The following is a 22,166-nucleotide window of genomic DNA, read 5'->3' as shown; positions in this document are numbered from 1 at the left end:
TTCGTAAAAACTCTAAAACGACTAAACTAGCCATTACATAGGGTAGGGCAGTGGACAAAGGTCCAAATTGACTTTATGTTACTCTACTGTCAAAACAAAATGAATTACATCACATCACATAACACGAATCTATCAGTAAATTTTCCAGTTAATTTCTAATTATAGAAATGTGTATTTTTTACTGTTTTTCTAAAATTTGTCATTTCTCCCTTTTTACCGGTACGCGATGTAAAATGAGAAAACCAGGGGGCAAACAGATCAAATGCCTTATTTTCAATTTTAAAGGTATTTTACAAAATAATAGCTACATTATTCAACCAAAGCAAATATAATTTTCATGCTTTTTTGCCAGAAATATTTATGAGCAGATCTGGAATGACTATTTATTTAATTTATGTATTGTAAAATTGCTTTTTAAAATTTACTTTACTATTTTTTAGTGTTTACACCTTTATCAGGTTGAGCTTCAGTTAGTCCTTTATACTCCACCCATATGTAAGCTTTTATAGTGGTTATATAAAAAAACTGTTGAATCTAACTCCAAATTAACAAATCATCTTATAAAACAATTAAATAACGTTTACTTAAAAATTATATTAAGGTCTCGTAAACTAAACAATAGTGCTCACAACCAAAAAAACTAACAACGAAAGAAAATACTTTTGTTATGGATTTTCAAACATTGCCATTTATCTCCTGACAGCGATGTCGTCAAAATCAAGGTGAAGGTTGGTTATACATCTTTGGCCCTTCAAAGGCATCTTTCAAATATTGTTGTTAAAAAGTTCTTAACTTTACTTGTTTTTTACCCGCGGTCTTATAAACCACCCTCTATCCTCAACTACTGGGTTGGTTCTGCAAAATGTCAGATTAACTATTTTTGGAACCATGCAAATTGGATCAAGCTATTTTACCCAAAGCTTGGCAGATCGTAACTGATATACTATGCACACAGAAACACCCTCTATTTTATATCTAATAATATTAGTAATAAATAAATCATTTTTGGTTTTTAATAATTTCGATAACATACCCTACGGAAAGTAAATGATAAAAAACAATCAAAATATTCCAAATTTAGAATCAATAGAATAAGTATTTCATTATTTATAGCTCAGAGCATTTTTTTATCGAAAGTTAGAGAAGACAAAAATTTACATATAAAATAAATTTGCATATAATAACAACTTGACATACATAAAAATGTAGACGTATGTATTTGTGTTCATGAATATACAATAATTATATATACTAGCGTACATAATACTTTCAAAAGAGAAAGTTTTACGAATTACGTACAAAAAACGGATTACTTTATTTAGTACAGTACACACCGCGCAAATTGGTAAGTGGACGAATTTATTTGCTGAATAATCATCAGCATCGAGTTAACATTGTTAGTACTGGACCGTTATTTGAAAGAAACGATAGCGGGAAATACATGGCACTTTTAAACAGAACATAATAAAAATATAATAGGAAATTGTAAACAATAAAAGCAATAAAATTAACAATTCATAAAATAGGATTGGTAACTTAAAACTAATGAAAGATTTTATCACTACCTTTAATTGATTTGATATAATATGAAAATTTAGAATTGACATAGCGCCCATTTTTAATATTTTTTTGATTCACAATCATGTTATATATATATATATATATATATATATATATATATATATATATATATAATAATATGATTGTGAACCAAAAGAAATTAATAATGGGCTAGCTGACCCGGACAACGTTTTTTGCCATAAAAAATATGTCTAGTATAAAATATTTATTATGAAAATAACTAACTGATTGCAAATATAGTGTAAGGTATAAAAGTAAAACGGACTGCTTACAAAAATACATGAATAGTTTACTCACTGCAAAGCTTGCCACATTTAAATGTTCCTGAGTCATATTAATAATTTTTGCAAGAGACAATTTAATCTGAAACCGGCACATTTAAAGTTGAAGATTTTGCCATATTATTACCGCGCTTTTCATTAACTCATTATTTTTTAAATTTTGAAGCAAAATCCAATCACTAACTTTTAAATTAAATTGTTATGTGGCGCATCATATATGTAAACATGTTTTAAAATCTTAAAAAAATATTTGATAATATCCAGGTAACGGCATAAGCTTTTAACTTGCAAAACTCTTTGTCTTTCACAATACCAAAATTATAAACGTTATTGCAGTTTCATCTAGGTTCAAGGATTGGTTCTAGAGTCAAGAATTTTATATAATTTTTTAAAGTTCGCAAAAAACCACATATTATCACTATCCATATTTTTATATGTTATTAAAAAAATGATTTGAGCATACAGAAAAAAATTGAAAATAAAAAGTCTAAATATTTAATTCTAGCGTGTGATGAAGTGGGGGCTCACAAAAAATTGGCACATGACCATATCCCTTATTATAGCACATTGAAAAAGCAAAAAATAATATTAATCTAGAGAAATGACGCATTCGTATGAATTACGGACAAGTTTTTTTTAGAAAATAGCGACTGTCGGAAAAAAAGATTTTTTTTACAACGTTTGTAGATTTTTTTTCCATCTAATTACAACTGCCAAGAAGGCTTTCAGTAATTATTATGCCTAAAGTGTAGTATAATATTGCAAAAAACTACCCATTGGTAGTCATTTCAAGTTTTCAAAATATATACAGAAAATAATTATAAAACTAAATTGTAAATTAAATATGCTAAATGTAATAGATTTAATCTTCTTAATCTTCTAATAGTATTTGTAGAGAGCAGGTTTTTCGCAAGTTCATTGAGATGGTTTTCCAATCTAGTCTTGTATTTGGATGCGAATCTACTGATTTCTTTTGTTATTGTGTATACTTATGTTGATATTTTTGAATTGTTTAAAAGTAGTAATAATCGAAATTTTGGGATGAGCGTAGTTCATACTGAAGAGATTTTTACTACAGAGGTCTATGAAAATAATATAGTCTGTAAAGATTTCAAGTAAATAGGTTCTGTAGAAGTTGAGAAATCATGGGTATCGTATCGAAAAAGAAAGTTCAGAGAAAAAAGCGTTTAAAGTTTCGCAGAGGAAGGAAACAGCCATATCTCACAAAAAAATTAAAACTTTAAAAAATCCTTCTGTACACATATACTTGTATAGGTAAACTTTGAAAATATAAAAAAATGGTTTCTGAAAACTTCTACACTACAATATAATAATACCCCCTAAAGGCTATTTTTCCAACAAACTCATATACAGTAACAATGCGAATCTAATAAATAAATGCCTTGAAGCTTTCCATGCAAGGGTTGTTTGCAAACGACAAACCTTGTATTAGTATACAAAGATAGACATAAGGGTCGCATGAATAAAACCGCAGACAGTGAGACAACGAAGCCGGAACTTTTGTGTTGACACAAGAAAGAATGTGTCTAAGTCTATACGTAATGACCTAATAACCTCAGTGTTCGTATTATAAGTACATTTTACTATTCATTTTTTAATTTCTAAAACATGAGCATATTTAGTCCTTATTATAAGTTCCCAAAGTAAAAGTGTATGTTTTCGCCAGAGTAGCTGATTTTACATTTTCTCTATGTTTCAAGTCATTTTGTATCGTCTGACTTGAAATTGGAAGAAGTGTCTGAGTGTGTAAATATGCAAAATATAAGTTTTCGTCGATATTTTCGATTTTGTAAGTAGTAGGGCAGACTGGGTACTGTTATGCCACCATTTTTGATTAGAAATAATTTTGTTAATTTACAGTTAGTTAGCTCGGAGCATAGAAAATTAAATGGTAATTTGAACATTTGTCTACGTGAAAACACAAAAAACTCTTCTTAAAAATACGATGGATTAGTAATGAAATCGAATCATACAAGAAAAGGGCGAGTATAACAATAGACCACACCCACAGGACGGTTGTGACAGGCATAAAAATAGGTTAAAACATAGTAGGTATAAACACCAAAGTGGTATAAAACTATTTTTATTGTCAACATAATCATCTAAACAAAGCTTATGAGTATAATATAATAAGATACGACAAAACATAATTTATTAACCAAAGCGAACAAGAAATCTTTGTCAAATCTTTTTCTTTCTTTCTCTTTCGAATTTGGTCATAGTTAAATGAGATTTTTCTTCATCTGTTCAAACTTCACCCAAGAAGGATAAGAAATACATGTCACAACCGTACCCTTTATGAGTACATTTGTCACAATGTGCCCAACGTATACTTTTGAGAACAACCAATGTTCAACTTAAACCTAAATAAACAAACAAAGCGATCAGTCTGTATACAAGAAACAGTTATTATCAAAAGAAATCGAACAAAGAAACTTTATTTTGACTCTTTGAAAGCTATGTGATTTACAGATCTAGTTAATGTAGGGCGTAAACTGAATGCAATAATGGGAACATGCTCAAACAAATATACTACATCTTTCCCCCTCTGGACCCTATGTCAAAATCAGTATAATTGGCAACTGTCACTACCGTACCCAAGTACAAGCATACCCAGCCTCTCCTACTGGTTCCAGAAATGATATATTTTCTCTCGTATAGCATACTCGTATACTTTCTTGTGAAATTTATGACTTACAAATCGAAATTGTAAAAAAGTTTTTTTCAATGTGAGTATAAGGTTTATTTGAGGTGAGTAAATGACCTCTGTGTGTCTTTCTAAATTCAGATGGTGGTTAATATATCACATCTTCTGTATATAATAAATAAAACATTCATTTTTATTTCATTTTTTGTGTTTTAGTATTTAAAACAATGGTAAAACCACTTTAGTAATTATTTTAAAATATCGTTTACCTGCGATGAATGGTAATTTGGCGTTCAAATTTGCTTAGTAATGACAAAAAGTTATTCAAAGGATTCGTTCGGATTTTAATGTAAACATCATTAGCATTACGCAGATCTTTGTAAAAGTCAAGGACAACTAAAGGTCAACTGTTGATAAATTATTAATCGCGCGAGAACAAAAAACACAATGCGCGTATACCAGGTGGTTGCTACTTATGCTGCCCGATTATTTTTAAATATATTTCGCAACAAAATTCTGAAAAACAGTCTAAATATTCGATGCATAATACCGTGTTCGAAGAATACGACAATTTCGTGAATTGGTGGAAAGCAGGGACCGAAATGCACACAAACTATAAAGTCATTTAAAAATCACCAAATTTTTGTTAAATATGTTGTTGTTTATTAAATAATGTGCGGTTACACATGTAGTTCTACACATAAAATGTAACTTCAATCATATGTTATTAAGCCACATCACAGAGATGCAGTTATAATAACATTGTTTTTTTGACTTTTGTGCGTTTTCTAGACAAGTTTTTCTATCCAAAACGTTTGACTGCACAGCAACCACATGGCATTTTGACAGTATTTAATATCATTTTGCATGAGAAGTGCTACGTAACATAGCCCCTACGTGACATTTGTCTATTTTACGGCAGAATCGGCCCCATAGAATCACTATCTTAGTGATTCTATGGGGCCGATAGTTGTCGATAATAATGGAATGAGTATTTTTTATTTAGATGTACCTACCTTTTTATATCCGATCTGTCGTGAGTAGTTTATATCTACTATTTTGTTAATTAATCGAATGCTAAATCTGACAGCCACAGCTAGGACTCACCATCTAACCTCCCACATCTGAAACAAAATTAATAACTATGAGTATAAAATTTACTATTATTTGTTAATTGGAATTCATTATATTTTATGCACCATTTTATCATATCGTAATATTCGCATACTTTTGATCTACAGATATAAGAATTCTTATATATAAAACTGATCGATTATCCACTTCTCCTCTATGCTTTTGTACTAGTTGTTTATATGTAAATGTGATATTAGATGTATCTCTATCTACCACGCGTGTACTATGTAACATATAGACATAGTAGAGATAATATAAATATGTAAACATCAGTATCCTTCTCTTCTTATCAGCTATCATAATGTGTCTGAAAGCACTTCTAGCGATTTGAAAATTAAAAATCGATCTTTGTTATCTAATGAAATACTTTATTTAAATTGAATACTTCTATACTTCTAAATATTTCTATATTTCTTCATTTTTAAAAAATATAGACTTCTTTATTTGATTAACGCCAATCTTATTATATAAAATTAATTTAAATAATTTTATTTTTGTACATTAACTTTTATGGTGAATAGTTTATAGCAGAAAAAATAATAAGTTTCGAGACCAAATCTTATTTCTTCTCTCAATTTAAAGATATAGATTGAATATCAATTACGATCAATATTTTTATCATTCAAAATAGAGTTCATTCAAAAAAGACAATAGTTCGTTAACAATTAACTTTTAATAATTAACAGTTATAAAATATTAATTTTAACAAAAAATTACTAGCTTTATCAGTCCATGAAATATTTTCATAACATTTTTATTTTTAAACTTATGTTTTCAGTTCATCTAAATCATCTATGATTATTGTAGCTCCTATAAATGTATCGTGATACATGACAAAAAATGATCATTTCCTATGTTCTGTAATCTGGTATAGAAATATTTTTATTATTTTCTCCATCGTTTTAATTTGATTTCTTTCTAAAAAAAGATTTTTTTTCTCTCAATCCAAAAAATAACACTTACATTTAGCATAATATTCAAAAGAATAAAGAAATAGATGATTTTTTAATGATAGAAATAAACGAATAGCGCAACACTCTATTTTTGATCATTTATTTCAAGCTTAATTTTTTTGGAGTTAGAGCATAAAGGTTTAATTTGACTTTGAACAATTATATTGAAAAAACCAAATCAATATTGTTGCAATAAATAACATATATCAAACAAACAACTATCTTACTATGTTCAGTAAAACTCCTAGCTGATTCATCATTGTACAATTGTGTTTTTTGCTGTTTTTCAAAAATTTGTCATTTGGTCCATATTTTTCCATAGACAGGGTAAAATCGAACGGTTAGATGGCAAACAGATCCAATGTCTTATTTTTAATTTCAAAGGAATTTTACGAAATAATAGCTATATTAGTCAACCAAAGCAAAATATTAATTTCCTGGATACATTTTTAAGATAGCACTGTATATAACCTTGATCTGGTATTTAATCATAAATATTCATCAGCAGAGTTGGAATAACTATTTATTGAACTTATTTCTTGTAAAATTGTCTTTTTTAAACTTAATTTACTTTTTTATTGAGTATTTATTATTGTTTACACCTTGCCAGAGCAAGGGTTCAGTTGGGCTCTTTTACCCCGCCCACGTGTGAGTTTTTATAGAGGTTATATAAAAAAAACTGTTGAATCTAACTTAAAAATAATAATACATGTTATAAAACTAACTATAATTTATTAGAGTATACTTAAACATTATATCAAGGCCTCGTAAACAACAACAACAAACCTTGTAACCACCAACCTCGTAAACAACAAAGCAACAGTGCTCACAACCAAAAAAGCTAACAACAAAAGAAAATACTTTTGTTATAGATTTTCAAACAAAATAAACATATTTCCCGATAGCAACGTCGTCAAAATGAAGGTGATGGTTGGTTATTCCACTTCGTCCCTCTACTTTCAAATATTGTTGAAAAATACTTTATTAGTTTCTTATCGGTGGTAAGTAGGGTAGAGCGGGGCTAGTTGAGCATAGGGGCAAGTTGAGCAATCGAAATATCTCGAAAACTATTCACCGTCCGTTTAGGCATTATATTGCGGAAAGATAGAGATTTGGGAGAAATAAACATCCCGCGATCGCAAGTGGCCGCTGGACAAATGAGTGAGGCTCACGGGCGTTTTGTTTATTTTGAGACCGAAAAGTAAAAAAGTAATTCATCACGAGTTTTCGTCTGGTTTAGTCAAATGTTATTTATTTTTAATCAGGTAAATGTTATCCTTCCATATAATTATAGTACTTTAAATATGTACAGAGATTCTGGGTATAATTCTCACGATTTTTTTATAAACTCACTTTTATTTTGAAATTCCGAGTTGGGGTTAGCTGAGCATAGTTGCTGAACTTGTTCTGTCACTATGACAATTACCATTGAATTCCAGAAATTAATTATTATTTTTAAGATTTAAGCTATGTGTATGAGTAATATTATAAAGAAATAATGATTTTAAACAAAAATACGGAAGATAATGGTAAAATAATTCCTAAGATACAATATTATTTTGTTGATTCTACTTTTGGTTAATTATTCAAAGCAAATTACTTTAAGTTTTGTTTTCTCTGTCAATAAAGACGATAAATATAGCACTGGTTATTAAAAACTTATTTCATTTCATCAGTAATCGACATTGAACCTATGATTCCATTATTCTTTCTTAGTGCTCAACTTGCTTCACCTATGGGGTACATTGAGCATACTTAACTTTTTGCATTTAAACAGCTGTAGCTTTTAAATTTTACTTATTACCAAAAATAGTATCAACACTTTTTTTAAGCGATAAACGACAAATCCATTAAGCCGTATAGCAATTTATTGAGACTTTTCGTTGGGGAGCTACATCCGTTTAAGTAAAAATTTGCTCAACTAGCCCCGCCCTACCCTATACATTTTTACCCGCAGACCTTTAAGCCCCGCTCTACCCTACTAAGTTTCTAAAATTAGTTATATGCTCATATAATATATAACTGTGCATGATTACACATGAATAACAAGTGATGGTACCAACAGGCGTAGAAATATATTATTGTTTTAATTTTAACAGATAGATTCCTCTACAATTAAACGCAAAATCAGATAAGACAATTTTGATAATATGATACCGAATACAACTAATCGTAAGCATTTTCACTTTCGGATTTATTAATGAGTTATGAATGCATTACTTTGACCCGTTGTCAGTGTCAAACGGCGTGTCGTGTCCTCTTGTCGTGCTAATCTGAAGTAGAAGAGCCCATAGGCCGCGGGCGCAATATGACAGTGCAGCACGACGGCCGCCGAGCGCCGAGCGCAACAAATAACACGGATGCGGAACAGTGACAGGCGGCAGCGTCCCGTGCGCGGTGCACGTCACCCAAACAGGCGTCCGCGGGGCAACACGTACGTACACGTCCACCCGTCCACGATTTACACCTGCGGTTTCCAACCTTACACATTTGCAGAGTGCCAAAACCACTATAGTTATAGAGAAGTACGTAGAGAATGACGACAGGAAATCTTAATTAAGATAGCTTTGATAAAATATTGCGAATGAATAAAATACGCATACATGTTTAATACAATTAAGCACTCAAAAAATGTATTTTAAATCAATAAAATGAACCAAATTACTAATGGTGCATGGCATGCATGGTGTCTTAAGGAGGTTGTTCTTTTTTTTACAAAAAATGCAAGGTATTTGTTTTTGTTTTCCTAGAAATTTTTTAAACAAAAATTACAAAATCATAGAATATTACGAAATTTTCTTTTTCTTTTTCATCGCCTGAAACAAAAAAAAGAAACTACGTTGAAGAAGAAGTTTGAATCCAGTCCCCATACCAAAATGAAAGAAAAAAAGCAAGAAGGAAAAAAATGGCAGCTATTTAAAAAAAGTGTTGAAAAAGACCTTTTTTGGGGCGAGAAGCTTCGCAATTTTTTTTTTGCGTGATGTTATCAAGTTGTTTGAGGTAGGGAGACTAGGTATTGCAGTGGTGAACAAATTAAAAAAAATGCAAGGCGATCGACTTGTAGTTTTTTTTTTAATTTGTGGCACCGCATTGAAAAAAGTCAATTTGAGAAAAACGTATTTAAAGTTTTTAATATAATGTACTAAATACACCATTTAAATTAATGTACTAAAGACACCATGGTGTTCAAAGATGCATTAAAAAGGTCATGTGCATGAGCTGTTATAATGAAAAAGAGAGCAGCTGGCATACAATAGCTCCGGAGCGATGAAAAAAACGGTTTCAGAGGATCATACATACATATATATATATATATATATATATATATATATAACTTCGTCAAAAAATAGATATTGAGATGATTTTTTTTTAAATAATTCTAAGGTTTTTAGCTTTCATAATATCAAAAAATCTCAAAATCTAAAAAACATAAATAAAAACCGAACAACCCCCTTAAGGCAAATTGCTGAAAATTCCCGTACGGTAATTTAAAATTTTCAAAAGCTTTAAAATGTTTTTCATTTTTTTTTTAAAGCGATTGCGTGACTTTTTTTTAAGAAAATTTCAAAGCGCGTAAGCTCCGCGTTGCATTTTAACGGTTAAATCTTGGTACGGATACAACAGATATGTACCAATTACTAATACTCATTATTAAAATTTATATAAAATATCTGAAAACTTTTGTCCATATGTCTGATGATACTTTTTTCGCCAACCTGCACTTTTAAAAGCTTTTTTTTATTGTATCTCCGAAACCGATGGACCTGTCTCCCCAAAAACTTAACCATATCTTCATTCTGTCAATACAATTGTTTTATTAATCAAATCAGACGCTTTGTTTTCTTAAAAACTGAATTACCATTTTTGGCACTTTTTGCCCCGTATCTTCGGAACGGCTAGATCAGTCTTTGCCAAAAACTAATCAGCACGTCTCTCTATCAATATGAATCGAGTGAATAATTCAAATTGGTTGATCCGTGCTTTCGAAATCGTAGACAAAAATTTGTATTCGAAAATAAGTACATATATACTACACACACACGCATACATCTACTTTTTCTAAGGTATGCCAAAATGTCAATACCTTTGAAACGTAATGATATGCAAAAATTTTTATTTCCAATTTTTTGCGCGCACTATAACTTACTTTACAGGAAGTTTGATTTAATCGAGATTTATATACTCCACACAATACAATATTATACATATTATATTCTATTATATCATAATATAATGAGACCAATGCTCGAATAAAATAGAGATGTTATACCAATCCTATGCTCTATTTCTATATCTTAGTATAGATAAGTAGTAACAAGCTAGCAAAATGTTATGTATTTGCTTTGCATTCAGGCGTTTTACACAAAAAATGTAACCTACAAAACGTAGAAACGTCAAATAACAATTTTATCGTAAGTGCAACTTTCTGATGTCTAATTGATAACACATACGTGAAGTTAGATTTATTATGTAAAACACCTAATCAGACTACAAATACATAGCTCTTTGACAGTTCGTTACATCAACTGACACAAAGTTAAAAATTTTGAGAATTTTGAATTTTTTTGAACATTTTTGAAAATTTCAAAAACATTTGAAAAATTTGAATATTGAAAAAATTTTAAAAAAATATTCTTCAAAGCTCTCGACTCCCATTCATGTCAGTTGATTCAGACTGTCGAAAATATGAGATTTTCAACCGCCAAATGGTATTTTTTTTAACTTTTTTTCTGGATTTCCGAAACTGCTGGACCTGCTTTGGCAAAATTTAATCAATTATTCATTACGTCAAAGCAAATGAAATGTTTTTTGAATCATTCAAATCGTATACTCCATTCTCTTAAAAACTTAATTGGCATTTTTGGCACTCTTTGCTCCGTATCTCCAAAATGGCTGAACTAACTTATGCCAAAAACTAATCATCACAGCTTCTTATCAATAGGAATGGAATGCTTCAAATAAAATAATGCTCAGCTCAGAACCCTCTGGAACGTAAGGATATGCAAACATTTTCATTTAAAATTTTTGGACGATTACTATAACTTACCCACGGAAAGTTAATAAACTATTAATACAATAAACTATTATAGTGACCTGAAATGCTGCTCTTGCAATTAAGTTCGGATTGCTTTACCCTGCATCGTATCTATGATTCGCAGTTTGGAATCTCTGCCTTACCGGGCATAGAGTGCGGAGCCACGTTTTCTTTACTTTACTGATTAGTAATTGTAATGCTATGAATGTATCGAGTGGCATCATGCGCGACTTGGCGATGTGCGATGATGTGAATAACCTCTTGCTCTCTGTACACCGCGCACAGTACGCAAAATCGCAATACATCCAGTGTCTTCCGCGTTCTGAAACCGCACCGAACCCTCGTGCATAGACAAACGACACTTGTCCAATACCTCCGAAGAACGGAGTCGGAATAACCGACCGTAACTAAATCACAAGAATAAACGCATCTTGGAAAAATATGGAAAAATTATAAAAGTGACCGGATACAAAATATTAGTGCATGCGATTTAGAAAACGTGTTAAGCATTAGTTTCTTGCAAATATTATATTTGATAAGAATCTCTAAGTCTGCTTTATCTGATAATCACTCAGTATCTACCGAAAAGTGTAAAAAGCTTTGTTTTCTATAATATAAAATAAATTAATAAATAAAGTATAGGGTAGAACGGAGCTTGAATTTCCATTGCTAAAACGGTCCGCTATCAGAAAAAAACAAGTAAAGGTAAAAATTTCGTAACAATAATATTTGAAAGTAGAGAGAAAAAATGTATAACCAGCTAACACTTCTTACAAAGTCGCTATCAAGAGATAAACGGTAATCTTTAAAAATACATAAAAATATTTTCTTTCGTTGTTAGTTTTTTTTAGTTGTGGGTATTGCTATTTAGTTTACGAGACGTTTTTAAGTATACATTATTTAGTCGTTTTATAAGATGTATTGTAATTTTAACAATAAAATGAGTGAAAAGGACCAGGCTGGATGGGGTAAAAAAGACCAACTAAAATTCATCATGTAAACAATAAAAAATAGTGAATAAAAAATCAAATTAAGTTAAAAAAGCAATTTTACAAGAGATAATTTAAATAAATAGATATTCTAATTTTGCTGATGAATATTTCTGTTGAAACACCAGATCAAGAGAGCTATATACAGAGTTATCTCTGTAAAAAATGTAACCATGAAATTATATTTTGAATAATGTAACTATTTCGTAAAATTTCGTAAAAATAAGACATTGGACCTGTTTGCTCACGGCAATCCTATTATACCCACCTATGGGGTAAAAAGAAACTGGTAGCTAAATTTTGAAAAGCAGCAAAAAACACATTTCTACAATGATGAATTGTAACTGGGAGTTTTGTTTGACATGAGCGATTTGTTGTGATATAATTGGTTTGGTTTCCACAACATAATTGCTCAAAGTCAAATTGGACCTATATGCTCCGCCCTATCCTATGCACACATGTTTAATTTTCTTTTGTGTTTTAATTATCTCATTTTTGCATGGTTTGTTTAATAATATTATTAATATTATTAAATTCATTTAATAATATTATTTATACAATTTCAACAATTTTTATCAAGAAACGATGTCATACACCACAAGTTTTATACTTATTATTATGAATTAAATAAAATAAACTAGTGGGGTGTATGGCATCGTGGCTTAAGGCAAATTGCTGGAAATTCCCGTACCGTTACAAAATATTCGAGGAATATTAAATGTTTTCAAATATTAATATAGTATTCAAATAGATTATTATAAATGAATACTGTAACATGTAACATTGTCTAATATTTATAAGAATTATATACACTAAATTGCAAAGTTGAAAATATTTGTATAAAGTATATTAGAACTTAAGTCAGAATTACAATTAAAATCTGAATTATTTTCGATATACAAAAAAAAAATTGAAACAATTTTTCTTCCCAAAAACAATTATTTTGTTAAAACAAGTAGAAAGTTCTCGGAATCATTCAAATCGGATGCTTAGTTCTCTCAAAAACTGCCATTTTTTGCACATTCAGCTCTGTACCTCCGAAACCGCTGGACCTGCCGCTGCCAAAAACTAGTCACAACTTCTCCCCGTCGTCACGAATTGAATGTTTTTTAGATCATTCAAGTCCGATGTTCCGATCTCTCAAAAACTCGATTTGTATTTTCTGCATTCTTTGCTCGGTATCTCCGAAACGGCTGGACCTGCCTTTGCCAAAAAATAATCAGCACATCTCCCTATCGCTGGGTTTGGTATTGCTGGTCTTCCTATCAATAGGTTTTTCGAACCATTCAAATCGGTTGATCGTGCTCCCGAAAACGTGGACCAAAAATTGTATCCATACATACATACACACATACATACACACACACGCATCCATTTTTGCTGAGGTATGCCAAAATGTTCAGAAACCTTCAAAACGTGAATAAATGAAAAATTTTCAATTTCGATTTTTGGACGATTACAATAACTTACCCTACGGGAAGTTAATAGATCAAGACAATAGATAATCAATTATTCTATTATAAAAATCATAATACTTAGTTTATCAATACTATTAAAGAAAGATAAAAAGTACTTTAACAAATCATATCATGAAATTCAATTGATTTCATAATGTAGAGATTTAAGACATAATACGCCTCAACATGTAGGAATGCACAACGACATGAAACAAGTCAATGTCAATACTACTAATATCAAAACGACGTGTTCGTAGAGCCAGATATGCACAGAATACAATGTAATACAATGAATTTTTTTTTTAATATTATCCAACAAACGCATACTTTAACGTAAAATATTTATAAATATTCAAGGGACAGCCTTTCAGCAGGCAATTCTTTTACAGAGAAATTACATCCCAGTTGAAATAAATCTTGGCTAGAGGTTGCAAATGGAGGCGCAATATTTAAATCTTGGGCCTTTCTTACCAATATTGTCCCCATATTGACTGGAGCTCGTTTTCAGATGGACCGAACAATATTATTAATTAATAATTATTATAAATTTGATATAAATTATAATATATTATACTTTCTTCTGTAACTTTTACTTGAAGTAAGTGTTTTAATACTGAACTAGGTTTTGTGCTGTTTTGAAAATAATATGATATGCATATTCCATGATAAAAACTTCATTTGAATAATACATTTAATATGATTAGAAAATTTTAAATTTTATATTATTGAAGAACTCAGAAATATTGAGCTCATAGTAATATGAATTACCATAGACTGACTGACTGAATAAGAGAAATTTTAAACAAAAAGAAAAATTCCAACAAATTCCCCTTAGTTTATTATATTTATGTTTTGTTAGGAATATAACTACTTAAATAGCCATTGGCGCTTAATACCAAATTGGTATCCAAATTGATAATTGGATAAATAAACTGGATAATTTATGTATTTGAAAAATGCTTCAATTCTGTTTTCCCTTAATTTACTTTCTAGTGTCCTGCATAATTTATAGTATTTATTTTAATTTTATACATAAGAACCAAAATATCGCCTAGTACCATTTGGCAACAATATACACATAAATTTATGTGTGGTAGCAAAGCTGACGATAATAAATTTCAATACTCTGACAGAAATATATGCGAAAGCTCGTTATGTATTGAATTGATTGTAATATCGCAATACAATGTTTTCTTGTATAGCAGTTATGTATGTCTAATGATATTCCAACACTTCTACAAATAAAACTTCGTAATGAATTGGACCAGAAATCATAAGCAAATTAAAAGTCTCCTTTAGAATTTGGTACTCAAAACCAATCAATTTCTATAATTTGGGAGAATATCTTTATATAAATTTCAGATCACGTTAATAAGTTCATCAAAGATTTTTTTTAAGAAAATATGTACGTAGGTACATATAATTGCAAATACCCATCAAAAATAAATTACAAGTCAAGTGAGATGACGATTTCTCTTCTAAAAATTAAAATATTGAATCAGCGTGCAGCCCTGTAATCAGTTCAAAGTTTATCTCCACGGTTCGGACAACTTGATGTCGAGAAGTAGTGATTTTTATTTTCAGTTGAAAATATAGATCAAAATATGTTCTAACAGGTAAGTGGAAATAGTCCAAGACATTGCTGCAATAAGTTATTATCACTATGAGAAATGGTAACCGTTAAGTTGCCTTCTAATATAAAAATGCTTTAAAGTAGATGAAACAATTATTAAGTTGCATTAACCAATCAAATAAATAGTTTTATAAAAGCTGGCTAGTTGAGATGTCTCATATCAGCACAACACTCCTTCGTTCTGATTACTATTCAAACTAGTGATGCATGGCATCGTGCCTTAAAGCAATTGGCTGGAACTTGCCGTATCGTAATTTAAAATTTTAAAAACCTTCGAAATTTTTTGAAAAAATTGAACAAATCTTGGCACGGAACCCATAGAAATACAAGCAAAATTTTTAATCTATAAAATACCTGATGATTTGATGTGCATATATATGACTTATGATCATTTTTGATCACCAAATGTAATTTTTTTACTTTTTTCATTGAATCTCCGAAACCGCTAAACCTGTCTATCTAAAAATTTATTCAGTTGTTATTTTGTCAATACAATTAAAATGTTGAATGAAAGTGAAAATGAAATTAATGATTGAAATCGGACACTCCGTTCTCTTCTTCAAAAACTGAATTACCATTTTTGGCACTTTTTGTCCCGTATCTTCGAAATGGCTGGACCTGCCTTGGCTAAAAATTAATCAGCACATCTCCTCATTAATAGCAATCGATTGTATTTGAATCATTCAAATTGGTTGATCCGTGTCCTCAAAATTGTCAAAGATAAATTGTATCCGCACATACATAAACACACACAACAATCATACACACATACACACTACATACATACACATACACACGTACATACATCCATTTTTTCTAATGTATGCCAAAATATTCAGGATAGTCTTGAAACAAAGATATATAAAGAATTTCATTTTCGCGATTACTATAATTTACCCATCGAGAAGTTAAAAATTGTTTGCAAATATATAGTGCAAAATTCTATCCAAACAATTTATGTTTTATTTGCAAAAAAAGTATGTATTCAATAATATCCGACCTTTCACTATTATATTATCAATTTAATACGAGTCAAAGTCGTATAAAAGGCAACAACGCAAGTTTAATCTGTAAGCCCATATATTTATAAATAAATATATCGGAACGCGTGCAACATCGATGCGATAACATGATACAGTTTCAGTATCAGAATATTCTGTTAACACAGAAATTAATATAACGAATACACATCGCTCTTATCTTAGGTCGGAAGGAATTTAAATTACTAGGTAAGTAGAAAATTAGAATGAGACTAGCTGTTCGAAAATTAATATTAGAATTCATTTATAAGCTATACGTTTATTGAGTTAAATTAAAATTAAAACTAGCTTAAATAATATGAAACGAATGACGTTTAAATTATAAATTATTTATAGTTAACCTTCTATTATATGAATGTTAGTTTTAAAATTGCAAAAAAGGATTCTCGACACGACACGTCACCCATGGGATTGACAAATTATATTTAACTCGATAATAGTAGCAATTTAACCTCATAGGTCAAATATAGATATTACTATCCAATAGACGTATTTGTTTAATATTCATCATCTCTATACCGTATTGTTTACACTCCCAATAAAATAATCAATTTTTCTGAATTTGAAATGTACACTCATATTTTTTACATTCACATGATCAATAATTCTGGCAAAATTAAATATTTTTTTTTTATTTCATTTAATTTTTTTGGCCTCGCTTACTCGAGCATTTAGCCACCTACACTATTCTATACAATTATATTATCCTATATAATCTTCAATTTCATACTATCTTCTTCATATAATCCTATTCTTTCTATACTTCTTAACTCATCTTCGTTCTTCTTTTACTATCTTCTCATTTATTCTTCTAAACAAATATATTTTGAACAGTTTTTGAATTTTCAGTTGAAGACGATTTAAGATTATTGCAAAATCTTCACAAAATGTTTTTTTATTTATATGTTAATTACAAATAAACGGTTGCAACACAAACTAGTCAACGCATATCTATATTGAAATATATTAAATGACTTTAAATTTCAAGCAATTTTTACAATTATAGTATCAAATGATTCAAAATGAAATTGAATAAAATTTTCTGAGAGGCATACGATTTTTAGAAAAAAATAATATGATATAATCTTACATAAAATATTAATAATAACCATGGAAAGAAATTATGCTTTCAGACAATGGACCTGTCTTTGCTCACTTATTAATTATCATTATATATATATATTATTCATATTCAAGATGACCAGTGAGCAAATGATAGAGATAAGCTGACCTGATTACAAGCGACACAGCAAATGTGACCAGAAATATCAAACCATGAAATAGATTTCACACATCTCATAACTCTCATACATGATTACTCTCCGACTCCAGTTATCTTGAAGCATCTTCCTCATTCTCTCATATATTTTAATTTTAACACGAGTATAATAAATAAGTTCGTCAGTGATCCTTTTAACAGACAACAGTTAATTGATAGACAACAAATATTGATAGCAATATGTTTCCCAGAAATTTTTTTTAGCTCTAATCCGGCATTGTTGCACCAATAGAATATTTGCTGTATTACAGAAATTGCAATAATAATAATTCATCATACAGAGATAGGACAGGTGTTTGGGTTCCATCTACATAACCAACTAGTATTAAGGTAACTATTAAGTCAAATCAGCCCAATAGCTCATAGAATTGTTAAGATCTGATTGCTGTTCAAAATATAAAAAAAGAAATAAAAGACTGTTATTTCATGTTGGTATTAAATTATATGGTGATATCGATAAATAGTAGTAGATAAATTTCTTGGTATAATACTAAAGGCCAGAAATCTATCCCTAAATTGCTCTAGCAAAAAAAATTATTGACAATATAAATTCATGGATTTCTATAAATTGCACATGGATGGACAGTACCAAATATTTCTGCAACCGAGTATAAAAATATTTAGCACAATTGTTAGCATTTCCTATATATTGTATTAAAAAGTTTATTTTCAGAAAATGAAAGTATATTTTAAATTGAACTTAACGAGCATATCTCAATTAGCAAAACTGTTGCTAAAATTTAATATGCGAAATTTACTGGCGCGTATAATAACAGTTGAAAATAATTCTGAAGAGCAATAAAATAAAAGATATTTAATACATGCTGTTTACTAATTGTTAGTATTCTGTTTTATACCTCTTTAACGAAGTTGTTAATTTTAAAATGTATTTTTAGCCTTATATATTTGACTGTCATTTTCATATAGGGTAGAATGGGGCACAAAGGTCCAATTTGACATTGAGAAATTATACTGCGAAAACCAAACTAACTACATCAAAACAAATAGCACATATCAAACGAATAACTATCTAGCTATGTTCACTAAAAATCTCAGCTAATGAACTAAAAATCAGCTATATGAACAAATAATTTTATTAACTCTTACTACTATCATAAATCCTACTTTGGTTGGTACTTTTGTTTATTTTATCATAATCATATTTATTGTTTATTGAAATACAATTATAGGAAATAAGGTGAATACAACTTGTGTTTGAAATATGTACATATGTTATGAACATATTTTTTATAGAGATCGGACTGGATATAAACATATAGAACTTTGTCAGAAAAATCCATGATTATAGGTGAAATAACTATTAATTTAATTCACGTTTTGTAATTTTTTTTAAACTTAGTTTACAATTTTATTTGCCATTTTCTTGTTGTTTATACCTCGCCAAAATGAAGGTTTAGGTGGTCCTTTTTACCCCAACCACATGTAAGCTATTCTAAAGGTTATAGAAATAGAAAACTTTTGAATCTAACTTAAAAGTAACAATGCATCTTATGAAACAGTTATAAGCTACAAAGGATGTATACTCAGAAATGATATTCAGGTGCTGTAAACTGAACAACCGTGCTCAAAAACAAAAAGACTTTAGTCGAGAAAAAACTTTTGTAACAAAATTTACAATGTGACCGTTTATTTCGTGATAGCGCAATCGCTCGATTTAAAGCGGTGGCTAGTTAAACATATTTTGCACTCTACTTTCAAATATTGTTGTAAAAAAAAATTCCTAACATTTGGTTTTGGTTTTTTAGATAATGGTGGTAGACCTTTTTACCCGTAGACCTTAAGCTTTCCTCTACCCTAATACATTATATAATAATTACACAATTCTGTATATATTCAATAACACATATAATTAATTCAACTAATTTTACAATATTAAATTCTAGTTAATCTGAAATTTCTATCTATACACTGATGTGCAGACGAATAATCATAGGCCAGCAAAAATTGTTTATTTAAGCCCGTTCAATAAACTACCTTGAAAAGAAAGCAAATCGTGCGATAATAAATATACTTAATATAAATCCTAATAAAATTGGCCAATAAACTCGTGTGTACAGTTGACACCCACAAATGAACTAATTCGCGCGTTATCGACGCGATAATAGCAGCAAATATCGATTTTCAGATCAATATTTTCAATAAAGAAAAAAGTGTGATTATCACCAGACCATAAAACAATTACGCAGAAACCGCGTATGCATGTTGACATTAGATAACAATATGTAGTTCATACAGCGAATGTAATCTGAAAATAAACCAGCGCCTTTGTTCGCAATCAAATTATTCCAAAATGTTTAAATACAAGCGAATTTTATTATTGACTAAAGATAAAATAGAAGACATTTTCAGTAATGTGTTTTTACATTAGCCATGAAAAAATGGCGGTTAAATTTGATGTTGAAATGTATGATTAATTTCTTGGAGGGCGTTATCATCAAGTAAAAAAAAATAATTGAAGTAAAGATTTTTAAAACAATTTTATTTTTCCATACGCTTCGATGTGTAACATGTAAGTAAATAATAATTAAAATAAAGAACTTATTGTCAGTGGTCACATTTTTATAAAATATTTTTTAAAAACGAAATGAAGAAGAGAGATGTCGATCATCCGAGAAAGAAATTAAAAATGCCTCGTAACCCACTTTTATTTTGGAAATACTTTTGTTATGGATTTTCAAACACTTTGACATCATAAGAATCAAAGTGATGGCAAGTTATACATCCTTTTTCCTCTACTTGCAAATATTGTTGTTAAAAAATTCTTCACTTTACTTGTTTTTGAGATATCAGTGGTGGACTTTTTTTATCATTAATTTGTTCAATATGATCTAATCAATTACATGTCATTGATTATATTATTGTACATTGCATTGCAAAATATACAAACGTCCTTTTTCAAGAGGATACACATAAATCCGATTTTCTAATTTTATGTTTTCTCGAGGTTTCAAGTCGTTCTGATTGGCCAAGCCGTTTCTTTGTAATTAACAGAAATGTGTAAAATTTTTTGTCCACGTTTTACCCCACAAGCTTAAACCAATTTTAAAAATTCAAAAACTGTCTGCAAGATATTGGTTAAAATCGCATTGATTAGTTTTTGGTAAAGATCGGCGTGGTTTTTTCATGATTAAATGTTAAAAAAAATGTTTGACGCTACTAATTACAGTTGACGTCCACACGTAAATAGAATACATGTTTGAAACCACAAATGGATGGAATGAAATGCGTCAAAATTAATTTTATTTATATAATTACAGATATCATAAATATGTTTAAAAAACATCAATTGGAAATTGCATTGATAATTTTTTTGTGAAAGCGAAAATTTTATTCAAACTAAATAAATAATAAATAAATAAAATAATAGTATAACATTTTACCCAAATAAACTAACCAAATAGCTGAATCTTAAATCTTATTTATTAAATTGAGTATGTATGCGTATCGGGAAGTTATTGCAACTTGTCATAAAGCAATTAGCTACAATTAGTTTAATTATTGAGGTCCGTAAGATGTAATCAATGGGCCTTCCAAAAATATTCGTCAGAAGGGGTAAATAACCATATATATGCACGACTTTGCGGCGCAAGTTAAGAAACCAAATATATTGTTTGCAGAATATATAGAGTTGATTTACATGAATCGCGCATTTCACGCAAAAACATATTAAAATTTTATTGAATATTTTATAATAAAATATGATCTAAAATTTAAAAAAAAAACTCTTCAAAGTATATATGTTAAAATGAGTCCAATTTTTATAAAAATTTTAGAAATTTTCAGAAAACCAAATGTTTCCAAAAATCGAAAATACTAAAAATTTTTAATTTACATTATTTTATTTCTGTGACATTAACTTATATTAATAATAATAAAAAAATTATTAAAAAATATATAAATTTAGAAAATTTTTTGGAAACATTAAATATTTTAAAATAATTTTTTTTTTTTTTTAAATTTCAAGATTAAATTTAAAAAAAAAACTTGGAATAATAAATATCACATATTTAACAGAATTTTTGTTTCAAATTTTTAACAACAATCAGAAGTTAACGACTCCGGTTAACTGTTATGTCTACTTCTTCCAAGACCTGG

The 22,166-nt window shown here is 29.3% G+C and overlaps 1 protein-coding gene across 2 annotated transcripts in view; it reads right to left on the bottom strand.

Annotated features, from left to right (window-relative positions):
* The window catches only part of LOC113376710 (solute carrier organic anion transporter family member 3A1), a 251,322-nt gene that overhangs the window by 170,504 nt on the left and 58,652 nt on the right, over positions 1–22,166 (bottom strand). The window contains exon 4 of one of the 2 annotated variants that reach the window (XM_026616729.1): positions 5,547–5,654. Coding sequence is in view for 1 of the 2 variants with exons in the window: in XM_026616728.1 (XP_026472513.1) it covers positions 5,638–5,654 (17 nt within the window). In the remaining variant the exon portion in view is untranslated. The remainder of the gene's footprint in view (positions 1–5,546; positions 5,655–22,166) is intronic. The other variant, XM_026616728.1, reaches the window with a different exon arrangement.

This window comes from Ctenocephalides felis, unplaced genomic scaffold (genome assembly GCF_003426905.1).
Source record: "Ctenocephalides felis isolate EL2017-DRISC unplaced genomic scaffold, ASM342690v1 CF-g0.4_SCAFFOLD_01886, whole genome shotgun sequence".
Taxonomy (NCBI): domain Eukaryota; kingdom Metazoa; phylum Arthropoda; class Insecta; order Siphonaptera; family Pulicidae; genus Ctenocephalides; species Ctenocephalides felis.
This window is presented reverse-complemented; position numbering and strand designations above follow the sequence as displayed.